The sequence below is a fragment of the Poecile atricapillus genome, chromosome Z (assembly GCF_030490865.1).
Source record: "Poecile atricapillus isolate bPoeAtr1 chromosome Z, bPoeAtr1.hap1, whole genome shotgun sequence".
Taxonomy (NCBI): Eukaryota; Metazoa; Chordata; class Aves; order Passeriformes; family Paridae; genus Poecile; species Poecile atricapillus.
The window spans coordinates 95,538,588-95,562,097 of NC_081289.1; the positions used below are offsets into that span (position 1 = coordinate 95,538,588).

General features: G+C 50.5%; 1 protein-coding gene across 1 annotated transcript; it reads right to left on the reverse strand.

The window, feature by feature from the left end:
• Nucleotides 1-8,548: 8,548 nt before the first annotated feature.
• Nucleotides 8,549-23,035, reverse strand: LOC131572626 (serine/threonine-protein kinase PAK 3-like). The gene is made up of 18 exons (XM_058825876.1): nucleotides 23,009-23,035; nucleotides 22,373-22,476; nucleotides 21,288-21,426; nucleotides 20,949-21,142; nucleotides 19,439-19,566; nucleotides 19,087-19,256; nucleotides 18,211-18,273; nucleotides 17,806-17,880; nucleotides 17,365-17,487; nucleotides 16,637-16,799; nucleotides 14,401-14,464; nucleotides 13,552-13,600; nucleotides 12,144-12,253; nucleotides 11,188-11,305; nucleotides 10,258-10,357; nucleotides 9,632-9,828; nucleotides 9,207-9,341; nucleotides 8,549-8,608 (listed from the first exon to the last, which is right to left on the reverse strand). Exons 1-18 carry the CDS (start codon nucleotides 23,033-23,035, stop codon nucleotides 8,549-8,551), a joined length of 2,019 nt encoding a protein of 672 aa, XP_058681859.1.
• Nucleotides 23,036-23,510: the final 475 nt, after the last annotated feature.

Here is a 23,510-nt window from a genome sequence, read left to right on the forward strand (position 1 = left end):
AAATACTCATTGGTGGCGTATATGGTGTAAAAATCCACTCAAGAATCGCTAAAGGCTCTGCACATTTCTTCGCTGATTGCACTAACTGTATCTTCTTGGCAGGCTGCTTGGCACCTCGACAGCTCTTAGATGGGCCTTCTCCCCCTTTCTCTTTTTGCCAAGCAGGCCAGTGGAATATGATAGCACATGGTGCAACAGAGTGGTTACAAATCAGAAGTCCTAAAGGCACATCTGGCAATCTTCTGTCTGCTAGTGTTGAAAGCAGTTTCTTCCCTAGATAAATGAGACAGCTCTTCTGATCTGCAGAAAGAGTAATTGGAGTTTGCGGGTCTGTACCTTTCAAAAGGCTCATTAAGGGTGCTATCTCATCATTTTGGATACCGGCAATGGATCATACCCATTGCAGATCTCCAACAAGCCTTTGTGCATCATTAAGGGTGCGGATCTCAGTGATTAATTCCAATTTTTGTGGGTGGACTGATGAAGATGTCAAAATCCACCCTAGGTACTTCCATGGGGCTTGTTTTTGAATTTTTTCTGGGGCAACCACCAAGCCCTTTGCTGCGAGCTGGGCGGTGATAAATGCGAGATCTTCATCTTGGAATGGATCACGTTGACAAAACAAGATGTCATCCATGTAGTGATAAATGATTGTCTGGGAGAGCTTGGCCCGCACAGGTGTCAGTGCCCAGTGCACGAACAATTGGCACATTGTTGGAGAATTTTTCATCCCCTGTGGAAGGACCACCCACTCAAATCTCTGGGACGGACTTTCTTTGTTGATTGACAGCAAAGTGAAGGCAAATCTCACTGTGTCTTCTTTCTGTAGGGGTATCGTGAAGAAACAGTCTTTCAAATCTATGACTAGAAGATGCCATTCTTGTGGCAGCATTGTGGGAGAGGGCATGCCTGGTTGTAATGCTCCCATTGCCCACATTTGGTCATTTACCTTGCATAGATCATGCAGCAATCGCCATTTTCCAGACTTCTTTGGGATGACAAAAACTGGAGTATTCCATGGGCTGAGCGATGGTTGGATATGCTTTGCTTGTAGCTGTTCTTTGACAAGTTCATGCGCAATTGCTAGCCACTCCTGAGGTAGAGGCCACTGCTCAACCCACACAGGCTCATTAGATTTCCACTGAATCTTTGGGGTTGGCGGCCTGTCAGCAGTGGCAATTACCGAAAAAGCGATTGATTGGGAAGAGTTAGTGTTGCCCCGAGCTGGCTGAGAACATCTCGACCAACGAGCCCTCCAAGGCTTCCAGGCAAAGGCATGACGTATGGACATAAGGTGGTAGTCTGTCCTTCAGGAAATCGAAACTGGACCGGGTGTACGCTTCTCAGCGGCGTGGAGTATCCTCCTACACCTTGTACCGAGCTTAAGGCTCTGTGGAGAGGCCATTCTCTTGGCCACCAGACTTGGCTGACGATGTCATCAGCTCCTGTGTCTAGCATCATCTTGACTCTTTGCTGCTTTGATCCGTGGCACAGGGTGATTTCAATTACTGGCCGATGACTCATTTGTTGAACGAGATTCACCACTGTGTCTCCTGTTGACCCAAATCCTTTGGCTCCGCATCCAGGAGCACTTCGAAAAATGTCTTTCTCAGTTGCCACCTTTTGAAATAACACCAATTGAGCAATTCTCGTTCCCTTTTTGATTGTAAGTGGAGGAGCTAGAGTGTAGGCACACACTTGGATTTCACCAGTGTAATCAGCATCAATGACTCCTGGGAGAACAATAAGTCCTGCAATTCCAGCAGATGATCTCCCAATCAACAAAGCACCAAGTGCACTGGTTACAGAATAAACAGGTCCTGTAACTCCAGTTGGGATTTTGTGGATGGTGCTGTCAATGAGTGTGACATCTACTGATGCTGCCAAATCGATTCCCAGGCTTCCCCTGGTGGCTGGTGGGTTGAGCTGCTGAATAGAGTTGGGCCGGCAACTTGTGTCCTCGCGCGGCGGCTCCTCGCGCTCTTGATCGTGTTTTTTGCAAGGTGACATACAGAAGTAGCATGTTTGTCTGACTGACAGTGATCACACCACACAGTAGCGGGACAGGATTTTCGAAAGTGCCCTCTGTTACCACATTGAAAAGAGATGCTTGAAGGTGTGGTGGAGGGTTTGCATCCACTTCCCAGTTTACTGACGGCAGCAGCAAGCAGACTTGTGGTTGGCTTGATGGCTTCTGCAACAGCATTGGCCACTAGCTGTCCTTGTTGCGTCTGATTTACTCGCAGGGCAATATCTAGCATGTCTCCCGCATCTGCTTGCTTTGGGAGTGTGGTGAGGATAGGCTTCATCTTCGAGTTGGCATTCTCAAAAGCTGACAGTTTAAACATGTTCTGCTTTGCCTCTTCAGTCATGTCATTCTGAGCTTTTAGGGCTGCTGACAGACGATCGATGAAATGGGAATACGGTTCCGTGAGGCCTTGCCGTACTGTTGTGAAGGAAGGATGAGGCTTGGAATCAGGCACAGCATTAAAGGCTTGATGAGCAAGCTGTGCAGACAAATGATGCATTGCAAGAGGGTAGTTTAGCTGTACAGCTATATGACTGAAAACTCCTGAACCAGTGAGCATGTCAGGATTAAGTCCATATAATACATCATTTTGATCTCGAGGTCGATTGTTTTCTAGAACTGCTAACTTTTTCCATTCCTTCTCCTACACCATAAGCTGTGATGGAGTTAAAAGCAGACGTGTGAGATTCTGGCTGTCTATGGGACTGTTAACATCAGAGGTGAACAGCCAGTCCAATGCAGTGTTTGCAGCTTCAGATTTAATGCCATGCTCAGTAACTGTCTTTTTGGCTTGCTGCAAGATCTTCCAGTCATGCTGTTCATAACGTGGATTTTGCTGATCATATAAAATGGGACAAGCAACTGCCCCTGCTGCTTGCCATTCTCCCTCAAGAATTGCATCTTGAATGATGCCGGACCTCCTCTGCTGTGCTCTGTGTTTTCTGTTCTCTTCCTCCAGGGTGATAGAGCTAGAACAAGGTTGTGGTATTGACAGTGTTTCCAAAGGTGGAGCAGATGGTTCAGGACGCAACATATCCTGTAGTTGTTGAACTGACTCTGCTCGTTGTCTCGGTGTTTGCTGCAGAGCTGCTTTCTCCTGTTGAGGCTGTGCTTTATTCGCACATAGGGTTTGTTCAATCCGAGCTTGAAGCTGTTGCACGAGCTGCTCTATTTGATGTTGCCATCCCAGTAGCTCTTTCTTTGAAGCAGCGTTGTCATCAATTGGCTCTGCTCCTGCTGCAAGCCGGCCGTCGTCGGAGTGCATAGAGATATCATCATCGGAGGGGAGAGGGATGTCCTCCAGTCTTCCCCAGTGAACAGTAGATGGCATCGAAGGGTAGATCTTTGGTTTGCACTTTGTGGCTCTCGTTTCTGCTGACGTATCAGGCTCCGCCTGGCTGGAGCTGGCGCCCGCTCCTTCCAGGGGAGCCGTCATTTCTACATCCATGTTTGGCAGGGTAACTTCCGGCTTAGGCTCTGTGGGCGTGGCCGGAGCCACGTCAGTGCACCCCTGGGATTTTAAAAGTTCCGACACCGTGCTACACTGCTTCCCTGTAAGCCCCTTCGCTGGCCGGACATGCCCAACCCCGAAAAATGCACTCAAACAGCTAGAGGACTCAGCGGGGGGTGGCTGCGGCGCGTCCGTCTCGGACAGCGCCATGGCGTCTATGGCAGCTGCTGCTACTGAGGATTCTGCCTTCATATCCCTTAAGGCATTTAACACAATTTTCCATACTGAACCGAGGGCTACTACGTCTTAACTCTTTCCCGTGATTGCCGTGTCCCACATCAGATTCCCGACATCCATCCATTCTTCCACTGCAAAAAGCAGTGAGGGCACTGCAAAATGCCCACGATTTTTTGCCCATATAATGAGCTTATCCAGGTCCTTTTCCCTGGCTGCTTCGCCTCGTTTAACAAGGATGCTAAGAAGCAGTTTTTTCGCCGCCGCAAATTCCGCTTCCATGCCAGCGGCAAACCGCGAGAGGGAAGGTTGCGACCCTTCTACTACGCTCTCGCCTCTCGGTCCCTCCCAGCAGCCTGAATTTCCACATCCAACTGCTCTGTGTCTCACCGCGCTCAGGCTGCCTATCCGGTACCGATCTGTCTTGGTTCTAGAAGACAGGTGTCTGCTAGGGAGAGTAGGAGCCTCCCTTGGAATGAAAGAATGTAGACCCCCTCCCTCCGAATTATTATAATTTTGAAATCAAGGGGCTTTCAGGCAGAGATCTGGGGATAGGAATAACAGTTCTTTACTAGTATAACCAGGTAAACAAACAAACAATAACTACAGCAATAACAAGAACACAGAACCAGGGACCCCGTGACATCTTTCTCGGCAGAGACGGGATGAAGGAGAGGCTTGTTTCACAAACCCCTCGGGCAGTCAGTCTCGGTGCTCCTGCAGGGCTCCGAGGAACACTCAGATGGGACAGCAGGGATGAGCTGAGATCCTGGGCTGGTGGATGAGGTGTATCAGCAGCTCCACGGCGATGCCTGGCACTGCCACATGTCCCGGCAGGACAGGGGGTGTGAGGCCACCAACAAAGAGGGGAGAAGGAGAAGAAGCAGCAGCTCTGTCTGGGTGATGGCAAAATTCCCTTCTCTCCACCGCAGCAGCTCCGCGACCCAGCACACGAACGTCCTTCCCCGAAGCCGAGGAAAAGCCAGCTAAAAACTGTCCCCACCCTCCTTTTCTGCCCCCTTCCCTCCCCCACCCTGGGCCTGGCCACTCTTTGTCCTTTGTGAGCACCCCTAAGTACCGGTAGTTAGGTTGTCTGTCGTTCTAATTAGGAACGGCAGAAAGAACGACACGGACTCTCAAGGGAGTCAGAACAGGAGAGAATCTCTAGTTTATTGCTACAGCCATGTTATATAGACTAGTTCGTCGAGAGTACAGAAAGGAAACTCTTATTGGTTAGTAAAGTGCTACATTACCATCATTGGTCAGTGGGGTTCACTACCCCCCTGACCCTCTCCTGCAAGGAAAACACGGGAACAGATAAACAGCACCTGCAGGCTGTTTTCTGTCTTTGAGGATTGTTTTGAATCCTCCCATGAAATTCCCAGGCTAGCTCTCAGGCAAGGCTGGCAGGCCATGGGGCCTGCAGTTTGCTCCAAAGCTAGCCTCCATAGTTGTCCCAGCACATAATGGGTAAAAATTCCCTGGGCAGGCCAGAACACAAAAATAAAACAAACAAAAAAAAAAAAGAACACCTAACCCTCCACACGATCCAAGCCCGCGGCTTCCCACGCCCAGATCCACTCCACTGACTCCAAAGCCCCTCTGCCCGCAGGAGGTCCCTGGTCGAAACGCCAGATGTTGAGAAACCGCCAGTTTATTCACCAGCCTTCACAGAAGTAAACATGAACACCGTTTATTTCTATTATTAACACACCTCTTATAGGGTTCTACAGGGTCCACAGACAGAGCAAGCTACTATTGGCTAACACACACAGGTTTACATTCTTATCCTTGTACACAAGAATATTGTTTTGCTTTACTCTCTCTTGTGCAGCCAAGTTTCAAGGATTTTAGCCCTTAATATTATGACTTATTCCAGAGGCTGATTTGTGCAGACAGGCCTTTACTAATATATTGTGCCCCCCATCTGCTAAAAAGCTCTCTCTAGTCTACCGAGTCATACGTTGCTGCAAATGAGTAGGACCACTGCAATATCGCGGAAACTGCTGAATGCTAGAACAACCCTTTAAAGATACTACTGTGTTCAGTGATGGCTGGGATTTACATTCATATTTATGATGAGAGGACTTGAGTATTTTGTCTCTCTGAGTCAAAAAGCACAAATAGACAAGTTGTTTTCCCCATTCTTTAGGTTTCCCATGCTATCAAGGTTAAACTGGTCTTAGAGTGAAGTTGCAAAGTTGTAATGTTAAGTTCCTAAACCACCTGCATGCCTCTTGGAGACTCTGTATCAGTGGTAATCCCACTTGACAGCTCCAGGATACGACTGTTGCATTGCCAATGATACAGTGGGATACCTCAGTGGCTGAAAGCAGCTAGGCCTGTGGAATTAGCAGGAAGGTCAAAGGGCCAGGTTTGACACACTTGTCTCCAAGGGCCCTGGAGACAGGATGACAGATGCTGCTTTTACATTCAGAAACAAAAAGGGGGGACGTTGGGGATGTTTTGGCTGCCCTGCTCTTCCTTGCCTTTGTCTGGAAATGCAATTGCACTTTCTTCTTCATGCAGAAGTCCACGGCTGGGCAAAAAGCGGCCAACGGGCCATATTCCAAAGACAGCGTAGACTGGAGTTGCTAAAGAAAGGAGTCTGTTCCTAGTTGCAAAGCCCACCAGAATAGCCACAGGAGAGCCATTTCATCTTTAAGAAAGAATGGGCAATTCCAAAGTAAATGTGGAGCCATATTCCCAGGGAGACCAAGGAAGGGAATCTTCCAACTGGCTTGAGGGTTTTAAAGATGTTTTTATTTTGGCTGTGAGCTGGCATTGGAGAAAATAATCCTGAAGTGCTCCTGGTCATCTTCTCTCCTTCCTCAATTGTTTCCCTGCAAGTTTCATTCATTTTCATTTGGAAAGCACCTGGAGTGGAGATTTATGTGGCAGGGACCCATGTGATCTGTAGAAGGAATAGCAGAAGTACTAACAGTCATAAAAACACCAGCAGTAGGAAACCAGCCACATAACATATCCATTTCTCTGGAGTATTTGGTCTCCAGTGACTGGTGACAAGGCAGAAGTCTAAAGGGAATCTAGGAAGCCATCTGCTCTGATCAGTTTGGCCAGAACAGCACACACACATTGACTGCGCCATTTGCTGGGTCCCAGCCTTCTGCTGCTCAGGATACAATCCCTGCTTTTGCCTTTACTGCCCAGGGAAGCTCAGGCAAAGCCCTCGCACTCCCAGCTGCCCCTCACAAGAAGAACGTCCCAAGTGCTCCCTGTCTGCTTGCAAGCTCAACAATGGCTTTTGTAGGGGGTCCAAAGTGTCTGTCTGACCCCAGAGGGAAGAGGAACATGTGGTACAGCTCCTTCTGAGGCACACACACTGTGTGAATACCCTGCTCCATCTGACAAGGAATGCACAGGACGTCCTCAGCAGCTTCAGGCACCCCCTTAGCAGCCTGACAGCCAGCCCTCTCCCACAGCTCCAGCCTGGCTCTGCAGGTGCCTTCCTGTGAGACCTCCCTGCTTCTGAGAGACAGCTCTGGCCTTCCCATTCTTTTCAGGCCAGCAAGGCCATTCCTGCCTTCCTCAGAGCTGCACTCTGGTAGCCTCTCACCTGAGAGGCCCTCTCCCCCATGGCACAAAGCTCTCTCTGGCACTCTTTGCCAAGGGCCAGCTAAGAGACAAACCCCCCAGACAGACAGTGTCCAGTGAAGAGTGCCCATTAGGAGCCCAGAGGAATCCAAAACAACGCACAAACTCTCTTTTCACACCCTTTGCCTCTTGATTGGCTCTGCTTCATACCTCTTCTTGGTAGCTTGGATGATGGCAACTTCCTGCTTCTCCTCAAGCCGCTTTTTCTCCTGCTCCCTCTGCACCTCTGCCAGGAAGTGTTCCCCTTGCTCCAGCAGCTGCTGTGCCTCCAAACACTGTTGTTCCATCTTGTTTGCCTGCTGAGGGGAGGAAGACACTTCCAGATGAAGTCCCAGCCAAGCTCCCCTAATAAAGAGTGGAAGCCGCATGTCTCACACAACCGCCCGATCTGAAAAGTGCAGATTAGCAATGATTTTGAGCCTTCCATCAATTCTGTCCTAACCAGAAGTTTAGAAGGAGGATTAGCAGATGGGGAAAAAAGGAGATGCCACCTTCCTTTCCTGTTCTGATGGCTGCCTGTTTCCTGGCCCCTCGCTCCTCAGGGTTTCTGCCTGTTCTCAGAGGCTCTGTTCTCAAAGTGCTGAAGTGGTCCTTGTCATCTCCTCTGCTTCCTGCATTTCTTTGGTGCAGGGATGACAGCAACTGGGTTGTCAGAAGAGGCCGAAGAGAGGCTTGGCTAATTTGAGAAATGGATGCTGCCCAAGAAAGAAAGAGAAACAAAAGAAACCAAATTAAAAGAGACAAAGGCAAAAGAAACCATTCTTTTCCAAACTGAGCTCCTAAGAGGGTCAAGCTGGTTTCCTCTGGTGCCCAGAAATGCACAGACACAAGCAGCAAAGTGCAAATAGACTCAGTTCTGGCTTGCAAGGAGAGAAGTGTGTTCCTTAGCATGCCTTGCCCCTCCTGTGCTGGCTGGCATCTTCCACCACAGCAGGGACAGCCAAGGAAGTGGCCTGGCCACCAGCTCCCTGTCTAACACAAAACCTGGCAGCAAAGCTGCAGCGGTTCTCACTGACTTGACTGGGCCAGGTAGCACACGGGGCTGGCACAAATGCTGCTCAGCTGTCCCTGTTTGGCTGGCAGAAACCTCTAAGAGTGGGGCAGGAGGGACAAGCTGAGTCCCCTCTGAGGCTCACAGTCAGCCTCCCACAGTCCCTGCCTTGCCACAGATCAACCTAGAAGCGCTTGGCAGGGACTCCTTTCATTGTGTTTTCCAAATCTCACTGTGGGCCTCCGTCCCCAGCACTGCAATGCTTCAGTTCCTTCGCTACCAGGTAAACCTGAAAACAGCACCCGAGAGCAAAAGAGGGCCTCAGAAATGACCAGAAGCTGGGAGCTCTCCTCTGAGGAACACCTGTGAGAACTGGGCTTGTTTGGCCTGGAGAAGGACAAGCCCTGAGGAGGCAAGTTCAGTAATTGAAGGGGCTTTGAAGAAAGATGGGGACACATCTAATTAGCAGGGCCAATTGCAAGAGGCAAGGGGGGAAAGGTTTGAAACTAAAAGAGAGTCCATTCAGATTGGCTCTAAGGAAGAAACTCTTTAGCAGGAGAGTGCTGAAATGCTGGCACAGGTTGCCCAGAGAGCTGGCAGGTGCCCCAGCCCTGGACACATTCAAGGTCAGCTTGGCCGGGGCTCTGAGCAACCTGATCTACTTGAAGATGTCCTTGCCAGTGGCTGGGGGTTTGGACTAGATGACCTTCAGTGGTCTCTTCTTAGCTCAACCAGTCTTGGATCCTACTTGGTTTTCATTTGAAAAGCAACCAGAGTGGAGATTACTAAGGGGGGGACGACCCATCTGATGCCTTAGAGTTGGGCCAAGGAGCAAACCCTGTTTGCCAGGGAACAGCTGTTTGGCCTGCAGCCGCTCTGCAGTGTACCTTCAGAAGTTCCTTGGCAGAGCCTCGCCTGTCCACATCCATCTGCAGGCAGCAGCCCAGAAATTCACACAAGCCTGGGTGTAGGTTGAGCTTTTCCAGGTCTGGTATTCCTTGGGTGCGTATCAGATAGGCAGCCTGAAGGAAAAGGAAACATGGGACTCGATGTGTTTTATCCATAGTGTCAATTGCTCACCTGGACCCCATATTTTAAGCTGCAGTCTGCAGTGGCAATTTCTTGCCCAGCAGGGGCTTTGAGATGAGCCTTGTCTCCCAAAAGAAAAAAGGGCTCCAGTGCAGCCCCAGCTATTCCAACATCCAACAGGTGTCGCCTTGAAAGTTTGAATCCCTTGAAGCTGCGGGAAAGGGATTTTATCTAACGGAGACAGATCAGGAGGCACTGGGATCTGAGCATCTTTGCACCTTACCCTGGCACGGTTCTCCCGAATATACGGAGCCTCTCCTTTGGCCATTTCTATTCCCACGATGCCAAGGGACCAGATGTCCACTTTGGGGCCGTATGGCACTCCCCTCAGAACTTCGGGTGCCATCCAGCGAGCGGTCCCGGCCCTCGCCCTTGGTTTTCTTTTCTCAGGGATGAACTGAACACAAATGCCAAAATCAGCTGAGGAGAAAAACAAACAAACATTGATTGAAGTAGGAAACCAAGGCAAAGGGTTCCTCACTCTAAGTCTCAGGATGCAGTGCTGTATTGAGCTGGAAAAGCAGCTGTGCTCTCTTTCCTCAGGACTGCAGCCACACAAATTGGGAATTGTCCGCTTAACAAACTCACCACCATTCACACTGTGGTTTTTCCTCGTTCACCTGAAGGTTTACATTGAACCTCCCTCCCTCTGGAAAGGACACACACTAGCCAAAGTCACTCCTGACGCCTTGTTGCTCTCTAGACCTCTCAGCACCTTGCAGCAGTGCCCTGAGCTTGCAGGAGTGCTCCGTGCACTCTCACCAGCACCACTGCTGGGCACCTGGCAGCCACTCAGAAGCAGCCCCACACCGGCTCCCCCGAGCGCTGTGCCTGACCAGGAATACCCACCCAACTTGACAGAGCCATCCAGGCCCAGAAGGATGTTCCCACTTTTGATGTCTCTGTGGATGATGTTGTTGGCATGAAGGAAATCCAGGCCTCTCAGGCACTGGGAGAGAAAGAAGAAAGAGGAGACCAAAAGTTAGCCTGATTTGACTTCATCACACGCAAAAGGAAAATGCTCCTGAAGATTCACAGATCTCAAAGGAGCAGTGAGTACTGGCAGGAGTAAGAGCTCACTGCTGCAGCCCTAGGAGAGCAGGATCTTTCCAAGGGGAAGCATATTAGTTGCTGAGCAGGAAACATCAGTCCTTGCTCAAGACTGTGCCCTGCAAAGCCAGTGGCAATGAGCGCTGCTGCAGTGCATGTGCTCTCCCCATCCGCAGGACAAACAAGAGCTTGCCAAAAGAGAAAAAGTCCCTGCCTTGGCTCCCAAGGGATCCCTGTTGAGTGGGAGACTGGAGGACAAGGGTTATAAGGCTGCCTGGGCAGCAGACTCAGAAGCAGCTCACTCGTCAGCTTTCAGTGGCAAGCACCATGGTGGGGGCCATGCCATCCTTTGAAGCTGAGACCTGTGAGAGGTGGGTCTCTCTTTGGCTTTGCCATAGCTTTAAAATTCAGACACCAGCACCTTTGCACTTACAGGCAAAGAAGGCAATGCAGGAAGGTTCTGGACAAAGGCTAGGAGAGGCAAAGCGCAGAACAGAAAAGAAAAGGGCAAAGGAGATGAGGAGTTCAACAATGGTAGATAAGAGTAAAGAAGAGACTATAGTAAGGGCAGGGACACCAGCAGGCACTTCAGTCCAGATGCTCTTTCTTCTCTGTAGCATAAGATCAACACAGATAGAAAGCTCTGAACAGGGACTCACTCACTCAGCAGCACTTTCATAGGTCGAGCCTGTCCAAGGCATGCCAAGCACAAGCAGAAGGATTCCTTACCTCCCGACAGACAGTTGCTATGTGTCCTACAGCCATTGTTTTCATCCGGAGCACACCAGCTAAGGAGCCTCCATCCATGTACTCCAACACCAGCCACACAGCCTCATTGGCAAGGTAGCTGGAAGATGAAAACAACAGCACAGAGCTGAACGTGCACAGCTCAATTGCCTTTTGGAAGAAAAGCCTAAGGTTGGGTTTTGTTTCCAGGTCACTGGTAAATGAAGACAGAATAAAATGAAGACGCACTGCACCTAGGCTATCCACTGCTGGCAGCCTGTGCCTTCCAAATGACAAAGGCACATCTGCAGCAAAGGAGATGGCTTAGGTGGCAAGCAGGGAAAAAAGGCATTTTTATGATGGCAAAGATAAATCTGGAAGTGGGCACATCCCAGCATCTACCTCTTCATCTTCATACACAAATTGCACCATTATCTCCAGCAACAAGGAGACACAGTTTTCACAGCTTTTATTCAGGGCAGGCAGGTTTGCAGCAATGGGGAAACCCTTTGGAAAAATGTGCATAAAGGACAGTCACAAAGGGCAAAACCAATTTCAACCCTGGAAAGTTATGTATCTCCCAGCCTACTCTTTTGGCCTGCAAGGCAGTGGATAACAGCGGGAACAGCGCAAGGGAAATAATTTCTGTGATGCTTTCTCAGCACTTCTCCTCCAAACCTTGGAAAAAATCCAGCCCCAAACCAGCAAAAGAACATGCAGCAAGTCAACACACAGGCTGCTGGCACAGTAAGAGAGACAGGTTTCTGGGGACAATCTTCAAGCTATTTATGCCAGCAACCATTCATGGGGACAAAATGCAATCTCCTGCCATGCCTTGCTCAGGAGTGGATGGATGTTAATGGCAAGATCAATTTTCTGCCAGTGAGTAAAGAGCTTTTAAACCTTTGCCTTGCAAGCATGGAAACAAACATTCCTAGAAAAATACCAGAACTGCTTACCTTTCGAGGTAGGTGACAATGTTGGGGTTCTTCATTTCCCTCATGACCAGGATTTCTTTCATCACTTGCTTGCAGCCCTGGTGCTGGAGATCGAGTTTCTTTATGGCCACCTGGAATGATGTTGAAAGCCATTAGGAACAGACATTACAAGAGCCTCTTTGTCTGCATGCTGGCAGGCCAGGATGCCTTGTCACCCTGGTAAAAAAGGAATCTCTAAACCATCAGCTACAAAGCGCTAACAACCCTCTCTGCACCTGCAGACTTCGCTAATCGACTTAGTTTATCACCACTGCTATTATCATTTACACATGTTTTGCAAGCCAAAAGCAATTTTGCTCCCCGTGCAAATAAATTGAAACCACTGGAAATACATTAGCATTTCTAGGGGCTTTGATCAGCTTTTCAGAGACTGCTGCCATTTGGGATTGTGCCCCAAAGTAAATACACACCTCGATTACAGAGAAAATGCTGTCTAGAAAAGATCTCCAAGGTGACTCAAAGTAAAGTTACAATCCTAGCACATGCTAACAGCTTCAGTTTGGAGTTTGCATCTCTGAAGAACATTCTTGAACACGGCTTAGATTGTCATTATTTTGTGGGTTTTAAATCGAATCATCCTTTCTGTGGTAGACTGTGCATACAGCCCAGGTTATAAGCGGGGTTTAGGGCTTTTGGATGCCTTGTAGACCTCCCTCCAAGTGTGGTTCCTGAGCACGGCAGGTGGATAAGGAGGCACCAGGAAGATGGAATTGTATTTGCTGAGAGCCAGAAAGGAGAATTCAGGACTTTCAGCCCCAAAGAGCAGTGGGACTCTCCAAGACACCACCATGTCTGTTCACTACAAACAGCATCACTATAAAGGAATGTCACCGACACAGGACCAGCACAAGGTTGTATTATGTAAGGCTCTTCATCAGCTCCTTCTCATTGACGTGCATGCATGCGTTTGTGTGTGTGTGTGTGTGAACCAGGTGTCCCAGGAGCGAAACACAGTCAGCTGTGCTCCAGACAAGATCTCTCCTTCCTTAGGTCTTGCATTATATTTTTCAAACCAAACCACATGATGGAATGCAAAGGGAAATCCTGTCTATGTCTGAACGTGGCCTTGAGAGGAATTGGGCCAGAATGACAGCTGTTGCCATCAGCTAATCTAGGCATATTTATCCAGTAAGTCCAAGCTAGTGTGTCCTTCTCTGAAAGACAACACTGCTATCCTTGCATTCATTCAGGATGCAAGACCGAGTCTCACCAGAGTGAAATTTTTAGCCTGCCTCTAGGCTCTAAGCAGCCTACTTGTGTGGGACAGCCTTTGCAGCAAAGACAGGCAGCCCAAAGCTCTGGCGTCAGATCACATTGCAAGGAAAAGCACTCCAGAGCAGCAAAATCTGCATGGGCTCTTGGCACTTACCGCTTGTCCTGTGGCAGCGTCAAAGGCCTTATAAACGGTTCCAAATCCCCTAGAAGCAGAACAGTGACAAGAACAGAGAAGCTGTTCAGTGCTGAGAAGTGAAAGGCAGCTCAGGCAGGAGCTCTCTGCAGCCTGGACTGTCTCTAAAACACGGGGCTTTGTCCCCTCTTCAGCCAATAGCACAGCAGCCCAGCAGTCCTCTGCCATGCAGCGTGTCCTAGAGCAAAGCTCAGTCCAACAGGAAGAAAAAGGGCTACTGCCAATCCCAAATGTACACACTAGATTATGGATGCAGGGGTTTTCTTGGCCTTTTCCTTCTTGGGTCTGTGCCTGTGGCGTTCCTTTCCAGGCAATGAAACACAAAGTCCTGTTGGGCCTTCTCACCGCTCTCTTTTGATTCCATCTGCCAAACTCAGGCAACACCACACAGCCTTTCTTATTGTCCTGAGCATGGAATATTGCTTTCAGCAAAAGATTGGAAGGAAATGCTACTGAGAGCAGTGACCTGACAACAGCTTCAGGTGGGAAGCTGCTCTCTCAGGTTCTTCTTCTTTCATCAGTGTGGCCGTATTCCTTGGAATCATACAAAACCATGTCTCCTAGGAAAATAAGCAAACTGGTGCCACACGCTTGAGGGACAGGAGGGCTTCCAGGCCCTGCTTCTTGTGGCAGGCAAGACATTGTCAGCATCCAGTTACCTTTGATGATGCCTTGTGATCAGTACTGAGACCGGGACAATCTAAAGCCGGGGTGTGAAGATGCTTGCAGCTTGCCTGACTTCCCACTTGATATTGCACCAGCAAAAGAGCTGGCCCATGCCTCTGCAGAAGTAAGACTGGCTGCACTCACCCACTGCCAATAAATTTCCATCCAGTGTATTTCTTTTTTGGATCTGCCACGCTCACAACACTCCCTGAAAGAAACAAAATGCAAAAAGCAAACTTCAAAACACAGATACCGACTTCCAGGACATCTGAAACTCAGCTCCACTCTCTGGGGCTCTGGGCAATTTATGGTTGCTTGGCTAACAATAACATCAACAAGAACAACAACAGCAGCAGCTCTGTAGCAAGACAGGCAGCTCTGCAGCACACATGGCCTGCACAGAGTCTGATTCTCCTCGCTCCTTTGAAGGGTTACCTTGAAAGGAAACTAAGCCCATGGAGAAACCCTCAGAGCAGACAGAGATCAGAAAAGAACAGACACCAAGGCAAGTGGTTGTCATTTACAACCGGGAAGGTGACCTGAAAAACCATGAGCCTTCATTTCCTTAGGAATATAGACTCTTGTGAGATTGAACAAAAGCTTTCCGACGTGAGAGACCAAATGCAGCCTGGGATCTGGGAGGAATTTTTATGTGCAGCTGCTTTTTGCAGAGCAGAAGGAATATTGCAAAGTGAATTCCAGCAGAGGAGGGGACTTTCTCTACCTCTCAGCAGTTTGCCTAAGGAATGCCTTGCCACTTGTAGAGAACAGCAGCTGATGCTATAACCAAGAGCAATTGCTGTTAGAATTAGGGCCCTCTTCATGGATGAGCAGGCTAAGTTCTGAAGACGATTTTGCCCATTCCCCATTTTGTGAAGAATTACAACTGCTTGTCTTCAGCCTGGGGAGCAGCAGTCACTTGCACTGGACTCAACCTCTTGAAGACCGTCCACGTGTCCCATCTTCCCAAATGGGCACAGCCGAGACGGGTAACAAGGACAGCGCCGCTCCTCGGGCGCTGCCGTGGCGCAGACAGCTGCCCAAATGAGATGCTGATCCTTTCATGAGTCCAGGCAAAGCTGCAGCAGTGGGGAGGCAGCTGAAGTCTCACAGCTCAGGAAGGCTCCAGCCTCTGCAGTCACACCAGCCATCACACCAGCAGGGAAGACATGACAAAGAGCTTGGCAGAGCCAACGAATGGCCACTGACAACCATTGAGAAGAGGCCAGAGCCAGACCGAGCCCCGTTACAAGCTGTTGACCCCACTCAAGACAGACCATGACTGTCATTGAGTTCAGACCCACGGAGGAGCAGATCAGTGCCCCTTTTGTCCCAGCAGCTGATGGCAGACACTGAGTAAACTGGGCTCTGTTCTGTACTGGACCAGTTATTCTCTGACAGCCCTGCCCTGGCAGCTATAAAGTGCAAGAAGCAACTTGGTTGTACTGCAGAGTCACCAAGGCCTTGCTGTGCTTTCCTAGAGTATGATCTGTGCAGGGATGAAGGCCAGGGCTTGGCTTTCCAAGAGTATTTACCAGCTGGGCATTAGCTGTGACAAAGTGGCACCGTGGTACCAGAGGAACATGCAGCAGAGGGGCTGCAGGCTTCCTCCTGAGAACTGCCTGCAGGGCAGTTTTATCTCACTGCACCACATAGATGTGTCTCTTTAATGCATCGTCCCAAGCAAACAGCTAAAATATCAAAGAGGGATTGTAAAAAAAGTATCCTCTCTTTTCTTGTTTTGCTGCATTTTAGAAACAGCACTTCCTCTCTGATTCCTAGGGACTTTTCTAAGAACAGAATATTTTAACTTTTGAGGCCTACTAAAAGACCTCTTCCACTCTTATTGGTGCTGTCACCTGACGTTCTTTCCAAGGAGGTTGGGCCAAGCAAAATGGAGAATTCTTATCCAAACAAACTGAAGAAGGAATGGTAGAAGTACTAAGAGTCACAAAAACACCAGCAATAGGAAATCAGCCACACAGCCAATCCATTTCTCTGGAGTATTTGGTCTCCAGTGACTGGTGACAAGGCAGGAGTCTAAAGGGAATTTGGAAGCCATCTGCTCTGATCAGTTTGGCCAGAACAGCACACACACATTGACTGCGCCATTTGCTGGGTTGCAGCCTTCTGCTGATTGGGATACAATCCCTGCTTTTGCCTTTACTGCACAGGGAAGCTCAGGCAAAGCACTCCCACTCCCAGCTGCCCTGAAAAGCAAAAGGAGTGCCCCAAATTTCTCCCTGTCTGTTTCCAAGCACCACTATGGCGTCTGTAGGGGGTCCAAACTGTGTGTCTGACCCCAGAGGGAGGAGGAACGTGCTGAGGGACACACACATCAATACACTGCTCATCCGGACAAAGAATGCACAGGACATACTCAGCTGCTCCAAGCCCTGTTTCTCTCCATCCTGGCACAGCTGCTCTGCCTCCTGGCCTGAACAGGGGGAACTGCTCACGCTCAGCTCTTCAGGCTGTGGAAAGGAGGCTTCTTCGGAGGATGCTGCTGCAGATGCATCTTCAATGGCAGAGCCCACGTCCATCTGCGGCAAGAAATGTCTTGGTGTCAGAAAGGTGAGTGGCAGAGATGCCCCAGACAGCACACTTTAAAGGCGAGCCCTTAGGAACAACACTTGGGTTAGGCTGCAAGCTGAGCTGTCAATTCTTCCACCCCAAGTCAAACCCCCGTAAGCAGCCAGAGACGACAGCTTGTCACAGCCAGCCCTAGTAGAGACAGTGAAAGGGAAAGAGCAGCTTTCAATTTCAGCCTGTGCTGTAGACTGCATTCACCATGGACAGGGACAAGCTGTTCAGAATCTGTGTGGGTCACCATGGTGACCTGAAGAAACCTCTCACAAAACCAAGTGAGCACTAGGAGGCCAGCAGGAATACATTCAGAGGGTTGCTGAGGGCCAAAGCACTAGCCCTGCTGCCCAGGCATTCAGTGGCCCAGGAAGTGTCCTTCTGAGCAGCTGCCATGGAGACCAGAGAGCATGGCAGCCAGAGGCATGGCCCCCATCCCCCCATGCTGTTCCGCAGGGGTGAGGTGACAAGAGGAGGGACCTCTTGTTGCATGACTGCAGTGCTGCCTACTGCTCTTTCACTCACTGGCTTTTCTTCTGCCAGCCTGTACTGCAGCATCTTCTGCATCCTTTCCATTTCTTCTTTGTGCCTCTCTTCCACTGCCTTCATCTTCCTCTGAGCTTCCTGCAGCTCTGCCTGCAGTTTGTTCTTCATATGTTGTCAAGAAAATTCTTACTAGCACTTGCCATCTCGCTCACGTTTCTCATTTTCCAGTCTCAAAAGCACTTCACTTCAGCCACTTTTTTCTGCTGCTCTACCCAGCTCTAAGCCTTCCATCCTAATTCTTCTTCCTGGTGCTCAGCCCTGGAGCCTGCCAGGCTCCCTGCTTGCAGTCGTCCTTGCCTCCCCTTTCCTGATATCTACAGTTCAAGCCCCTGCTACTGCCCTTCCCTCTGCTACCTGGCTTGTCAGGCTCACCTGCCCATTCTCTCGCTCCTCCTTCAGCTCCTGCCTCAGCTGCTCTACCTGCTGCTGCCTTTGGCTTAGCTCTCGCTGCAGGCGGTACACCTTGTCTAAATGAGCAGCCTTCTGGCGCTGGAGCTGCACAGCAACAAAGAGAAGACGCCTTTAAACTTCCCACCCACCACCTGTGCGGCAACCAAGACTGATGTGCTCACGCTTTCCAAAAGCAATTTGTTCTCCTTCTCCTGTTTACCAAGGGCCAGCTAAGAGACAATCCCACCCACACAGACAGTGTCTGGAGAAGCAGTGCCCATAAGGAGCCCAGAGGAGTCCAAAACAATACACAAACTCTCTTGGCACTCTCTTTGCATCTTGACTGGCCCTGGTTCCCATCTTTCCTTCTTCAGGTTGCATAATGGCAATCTCCTGCTTCATCTCAAGCAGCCTTTTCTCCCGCTCCCTCTGTACCTCTGCCAGGAAGCGTTCCCGTTGCTCCAGCGCCTCCAAACGCTGTTGTTTCAGCCGTCTTTCCTGATGAGAGGAAGAGACACTTCCAGATGAAGTCCCAGCCATGCTCCCCAAAGAAAACAATGGAAGCTTCATCCCTCCCACAGCCCCCTGCTGCTGAGTGCACAGTAGTGGCTCTGTGCCCTCCAGCACTTCTGTCCTGACAAGAAACTTTGGAGGAGTGTCAGCAGCTGGAAGGAAAGGAGATGCCACCTTCCTTCCCCACTCTGACGGCTGCCTGTTTCCTCAGGCCCCTCTCTCCTCAGGATTTCTGCCTGTTCTCAGAGGCTCTCGTCTCAAAGTCCCCTACCCTTTGATCAAGGAAAAGCTGCAGGTGGGCTGCAGAATGAGGAGGAGGCCAACACCCCAGTGCCGGAGTCACAAGACGGGCCACCAGCTGAAATACCAGCAACACGGGGCCTGTTGCGTATGCTTCAAGCCCAAAGGGAAGACCTCTGTCCACCGTGCAAGGACAGAAAGCAAGGAAGGCAGTTGCTGGGACTGCAGTTGGCAGCAAGGTCAGCAGACTGCTGCATGGTACGAGGGCATCAGCAAGGTCCTGCCCCTTCGCTGCCGTGCTTTGTGTGCGACCACCCAGCCTCCAGGGGAGCTTGGCTCATGCCCTCCCTGAAACCGTGGCTGCCTCCGGTGCCCCAGCACCCTCCTCTGGGCATTCACAGCCCTTCAAGTCTGAGCCCTTGAAGCCCTCTGCTGCCTGGCCCAGCAAGGTGAGGCCTGCCGCAGAGGCTTGCGGCCATGTCCCATTCTCTGGCTACTATTCTGCTAAGCCAGCCCACCAAGCTTGCCTGAAAAGTTCAGGTGTGTATTGCTTCCTACCTGTTTTTGTAGGAGCTTCCTTTTCTCCTCCTCCTGAGCAGACTGCCAGACTCTCAGAGCCTTGCTGAACTGCTCTTCTGCCAAGCGGAGCTGTTGAGCCATTTCGTCACATTGCTGCTTGCTGAAAGATCTTACAGCTTGCAGCTCACAACGAAGGCCCCTGACATCCTCTGCAAACATGACAAACAACAGCAGTCAGAGACTCTGCTGAACTTCACCCCTTTCAGCTTCAGGCAAGGAGGGACCTGCCCCCAGCCCCTTCACTCCGCGGAAGCCCTGCCGACAGAGCTGCCTTTGGAGCAACTGCACTAGGCAGGGCCATCACCAGGAACAAAGCGCACGAGGCTCTCACCAAGTATCAGCTCCTTGGCCTGCATGGCTGTGCGTACTTGGCCTTCCAGACGGCTCCTGGTGATCTCCAGCTCTGACACCTGCTGCTGAGCTGCCAACAGGCTGCACTGCAAGCTCTCCTTCTCTGTCCTACAAGTTGTGAAGATGAGGACAAATTGTTCCTGGCACACACGGGCAGTTTTTCCAGAAAGTGCCTTAAGATCCCTGCAGCTGAGTATGGAGAACAGCTGGTATGGAAACGCAGATAGAGCAAGACTATTTCTACCACTTCAAATAGCAAAGCAGACCCTTCCAGGAGAATGGCCAGCCTTTCCCCGCGACCTAGCCCAGCACAGAAAGCCCAGCTGAGCTTGATCTCAGCAGCCAAAGCTCTAATTGCTTTTCCCTCCCATATCCCACATGGGTGGCTGTGCCCACAAAATCTCTAGCAACAAGCAAAAGGCCAGCCTCTGCTCACAGCCCTCAGCTCATCTGCAATTCCAAGTCACTCTGCAGGGGGACAGAGCACCATGTTCTCCTGGCTGTTTCATCCACGTTTTATGCCATTCATGGTGTACGTAAGAGATACTTCATTTTCCAGACCCTCTCTAAGTTCAAGGGACTAAAGGAATGCACTGAACCGTACATGAGAGCTGCAGCTTCTAGCAGCACGAAGACCAGAGAGAAACCAGAACTAGGCTTTTATCTGAAAATGAACTATGTGGGAGGAGGGGCATGTATCCTGCCATTTAAATTACTGGAATTTCGTGAATAAGAACAATTGCTACCTTTAATTTTGGCTAAAGAAGTCTGCACTGCCCAAAATGTTTTGGCACTCTTTAAAAAGAAGAGAGACCAGCCAGAGTGACCTTGACAGGTTCCAGAGCTGAATGGACAAGTGAGCAAGAGTCAGTGCTCAGCAAGAATCCCCAGGGACTGTCAAGAAAGCACAAGGCCTTTCTTTCCCTTCTGCTGCTGCTGCTGCTGCTGCTTGTAAGCAACTCTAGGTCCTGCACCATACCTCCTCACAAGAGTTAGCTCAGAAGGGCCTCAAGTTTTTCAGCATGAACGTCCAGCATCACCCCAAGTGTCAGATCCCTACTCACAACATTCACACGTAGGAGCCTTGAATTCTGAAAATATCGTGTCAAACTGCTGGGCAAGGAAGTACTGACGTTCAGATGCACCAATGAAGAAACCAAAAGCAGAGGGAAAGGTCCGGTTTCAGCAGACATCTGCACTGTTTCCCTGGTACAAAATTCAGTACCAAGCTGGCTTGCTTTGCACTTGTCACAGGAATGTGCAAAGGGTTCCAAGCGGGTGTTCAAAAAGAGCTGTGAGAGCTTGAGCTGGCAGAGAAAGACCATTCAGGCCACAGTATGCTTTTCTTTTTTCTCATGTCTCTTTGCTTCTCTGTCCGAGAAACATCTGGAGAGCACACAGGAGCCAATAAATCCTAACATAACGCTCAGCACCTTTGTCACTCCAGACCTTCAAGAATGGCCCACCCTGGGTCTCCTCCCTGCCTTTACCTGGCCTCTGCCAGCTGCTCCAAAAGGCCTCGTAGGTCCCGCTCGGTGGCTGCCAGTCGGGCTTGTAGGGCAGCGTTCTCTTGTGCCAGCACTGCCTTCTCTTTGCACACCTGGGACAGTGTGTGCCCTTGGCGAGAGAACTCCTGGAGCAGCTTCTCCAGAGTCCTGTGTGCTGGCCGCTGCAAGCGGCAAACCTGGAAGCAGAGGGGCACCGTTTTTCAGGAAGAACAACAACACAGTCTCGGTCTTCGCTTGCTGCCAGAAGCAGCATTTGGGGCAGTCTTGCTAAGGGCAGCTCCCTCTCCCACAAGTGCTGCCTAGGAACAAGGTGAGCGTTACCTTTGTCACTGCCAGAGGAACTTCCTCCTTCCGCAGCTCTCTCTGCGGCTGTGATTCCTCTGCTGTCTCAGGTGCCGCTTCAAACGCCCTGTCTGGTGAGGAGTGGCGCTTTCCCTCAAATGCAGCCAACTCCTTCCATCTATGACAAGGGGACAGACAAACAAACCTTTAATAGCAACAGTCGCCTTGCAAAACCACAAATCTACACCATGTCCCAAGGAAGGCAAGCTCAGGGACTTCCTACAGCCCTCTAGGTCCACCTCTGGAGAATGCTGGAATGACCCCACTAGACCAAACATCACTCTTTGTCATTCCTGCCGGTGAAAGTGTCACCAGTGAGGAAGTAAATAAGCTTTCAGAAACTACAAAGCATTTCCAGAAAGCTCCGCTTCTATCAGCTTAACAGCTTCCTGCCCGCTAGGTCTTACGCTCCTCTCTATCTGATCCAGTGGATGCCAGACCTGCAAAAGTTCTTCTTTGCCTAAGGCAGGCTTGGGAAATCCAGATGAGTACTGCCACAATTACTCTTGCTTTCACTAGTGCAAGAAGGAAAGAGCCTGCAAGCTATAGCTTGGGGAGGAGATGGGTATGAAGTTCCAACCCAATAACCAAAGGATCCTGGGATGCTTACGGCTTGCAGGGACCCCAGAAAGCTTGCAGCCCAGTCTGCAGCTCCAAGCAGCTGGGGTCAGCTATGGCATCTGGACAGGCTGCTCAAGGCTCTATCCAGCAGCTGGGCTTCCAAATTTCCAGAGGTGGAATGAGCACAAGCTCTCTGAGGCACTTCTTCTGCTGCATGATAGCCTTTATGGTTCAATGCTTGTCCCTAGGCCCAGCCTGAAGCTCCCTTGCTTCTGTTCTGGTCCAGTTTGGAATGCTTTGTGTCAAGGTAGGAGGAGGGAGTCCCAGGAGGCAGCTATGCTGGAGGTCGGTCGGCAGCCAGATCTGCCCACGGGCTGCCTTTCCCTCACTATGCTGGGCAAGTTCAACAGTGAGAAAGCCAAATCCATTCTTTGACCCTGGGCTTCCTAAAGCCCAGCAAGGCCCAGCCCTGCTCAGAGAAAGCAAGAAAGCTTAGCACACACCTGAACTCCAGGGCTCTTGGTGCTCTCTCCATCCTCTTCTGCCGCTCTGCCTTTCCTGCCAGGGCCGAGGAGTCCTGACTGGCAAGAAGCTCTGGTCTTGGGGCCTGCAAGGGATGGGCAGGGAAAAAGCACAAACAAGAAAGCAATAAGGAGCAGGGAAGTAGTCTCCTGAGAGCTGGGAGAAGCAGCAAGCACAGATGCAGCTCACCTGAAGGCAAAAGCTGTTGTGTGGGGCTGTTGATGGGAGTAACTACATAACCCTTGAGCTGCTATGGAAGTGTCTGAATAGGTGCAAGGAACATTTCCCTGCTCAGTTCTGATCAGCTGGCTTCCCCTCAGGATCTCAAGCATTCGGGAGCAGCCAACAGGAACTGTGTTCCAGCCTTTCAGAGATGGGGCTTGTCTCTGCCATGCAGAGCTGCTCAGGATTCTTCTCAGCAAACTTGGGTCATGTCAAAGTTAAGGGTGCAGTCAAAGCAGTGACTGTAGCTACTTAGACAGTGCGTGCAGAGGGGCAGGTCCCTGCAGGACACAGTAGGTCCTGCGTACCCCACAAGGCTGTGAGCTGTGCCTTGGGACCGCTCTCTCTGCTGACAGCAGGGAGCCTGCACACACACTGGGCACAAAGGGGCTCACTTTCCCACCAGTAGCGCTCAAGGACATCGTGCTACCGCTCATCTGACACCAAGGGAAGTTCACAGTCCCTGTCAGAATGACGTCGGCATGTGAAAGTTCAGATGCCAATTCCCAAGTGTCAGAGGCTGGGCTGAAGAGCCAGGTCATGGCAGGACTCCAGGCCTCAGCATCTTCAGCCATAAAGGGCAAGCGCTGCCTGATCAGAAACTTGCAGCCCTGCACTGCACCAAAGCTTTGCACTGGACCAACCAAAGCTACCACTTACTGGCTCAGGATGCTCAGGCCCTGGACAGACAACACGCGCAGGATTGTTGTCCTTTGCCTCCCCTTCAGCCTCTGGAGGCACAGGGCGAGCCACAGAAGGTTCTGCTGCTGCTGTGCTGCTCTGCAGACAGACAGGGGTGTGAGGGACAGGCAGTGAGCTGTCATTGAGAGCCTTGTTTCTCCTGAGCTCCATCCCCAGCTGTCCTAAGGAGACGTCATGAATTTGGGTAGAAGTGGG

What these genes read in the sequence shown, in the direction of transcription:
- LOC131572626 (XM_058825876.1), bottom strand. Translation starts at nt 23,035, where the DNA reads ATGTCCTTGAGCGCTACTGGTGGGAAA. An exon ending in CCAAGAGCCCTGGAGTTCAG is followed by an intron (nt 21,427 to 22,372) that starts GTGTGTGCTAAG and finishes CCCTTGTCATAG; the next exon opens with ATGGAAGGAGTTGGCTGCAT. An exon ending in GGGAACGCTTCCTGGCAGAG is followed by an intron (nt 17,881 to 18,210) that starts GTACAGAGGGAG and finishes GTTGCTGTGCAG; the next exon opens with CTCCAGCGCCAGAAGGCTGC.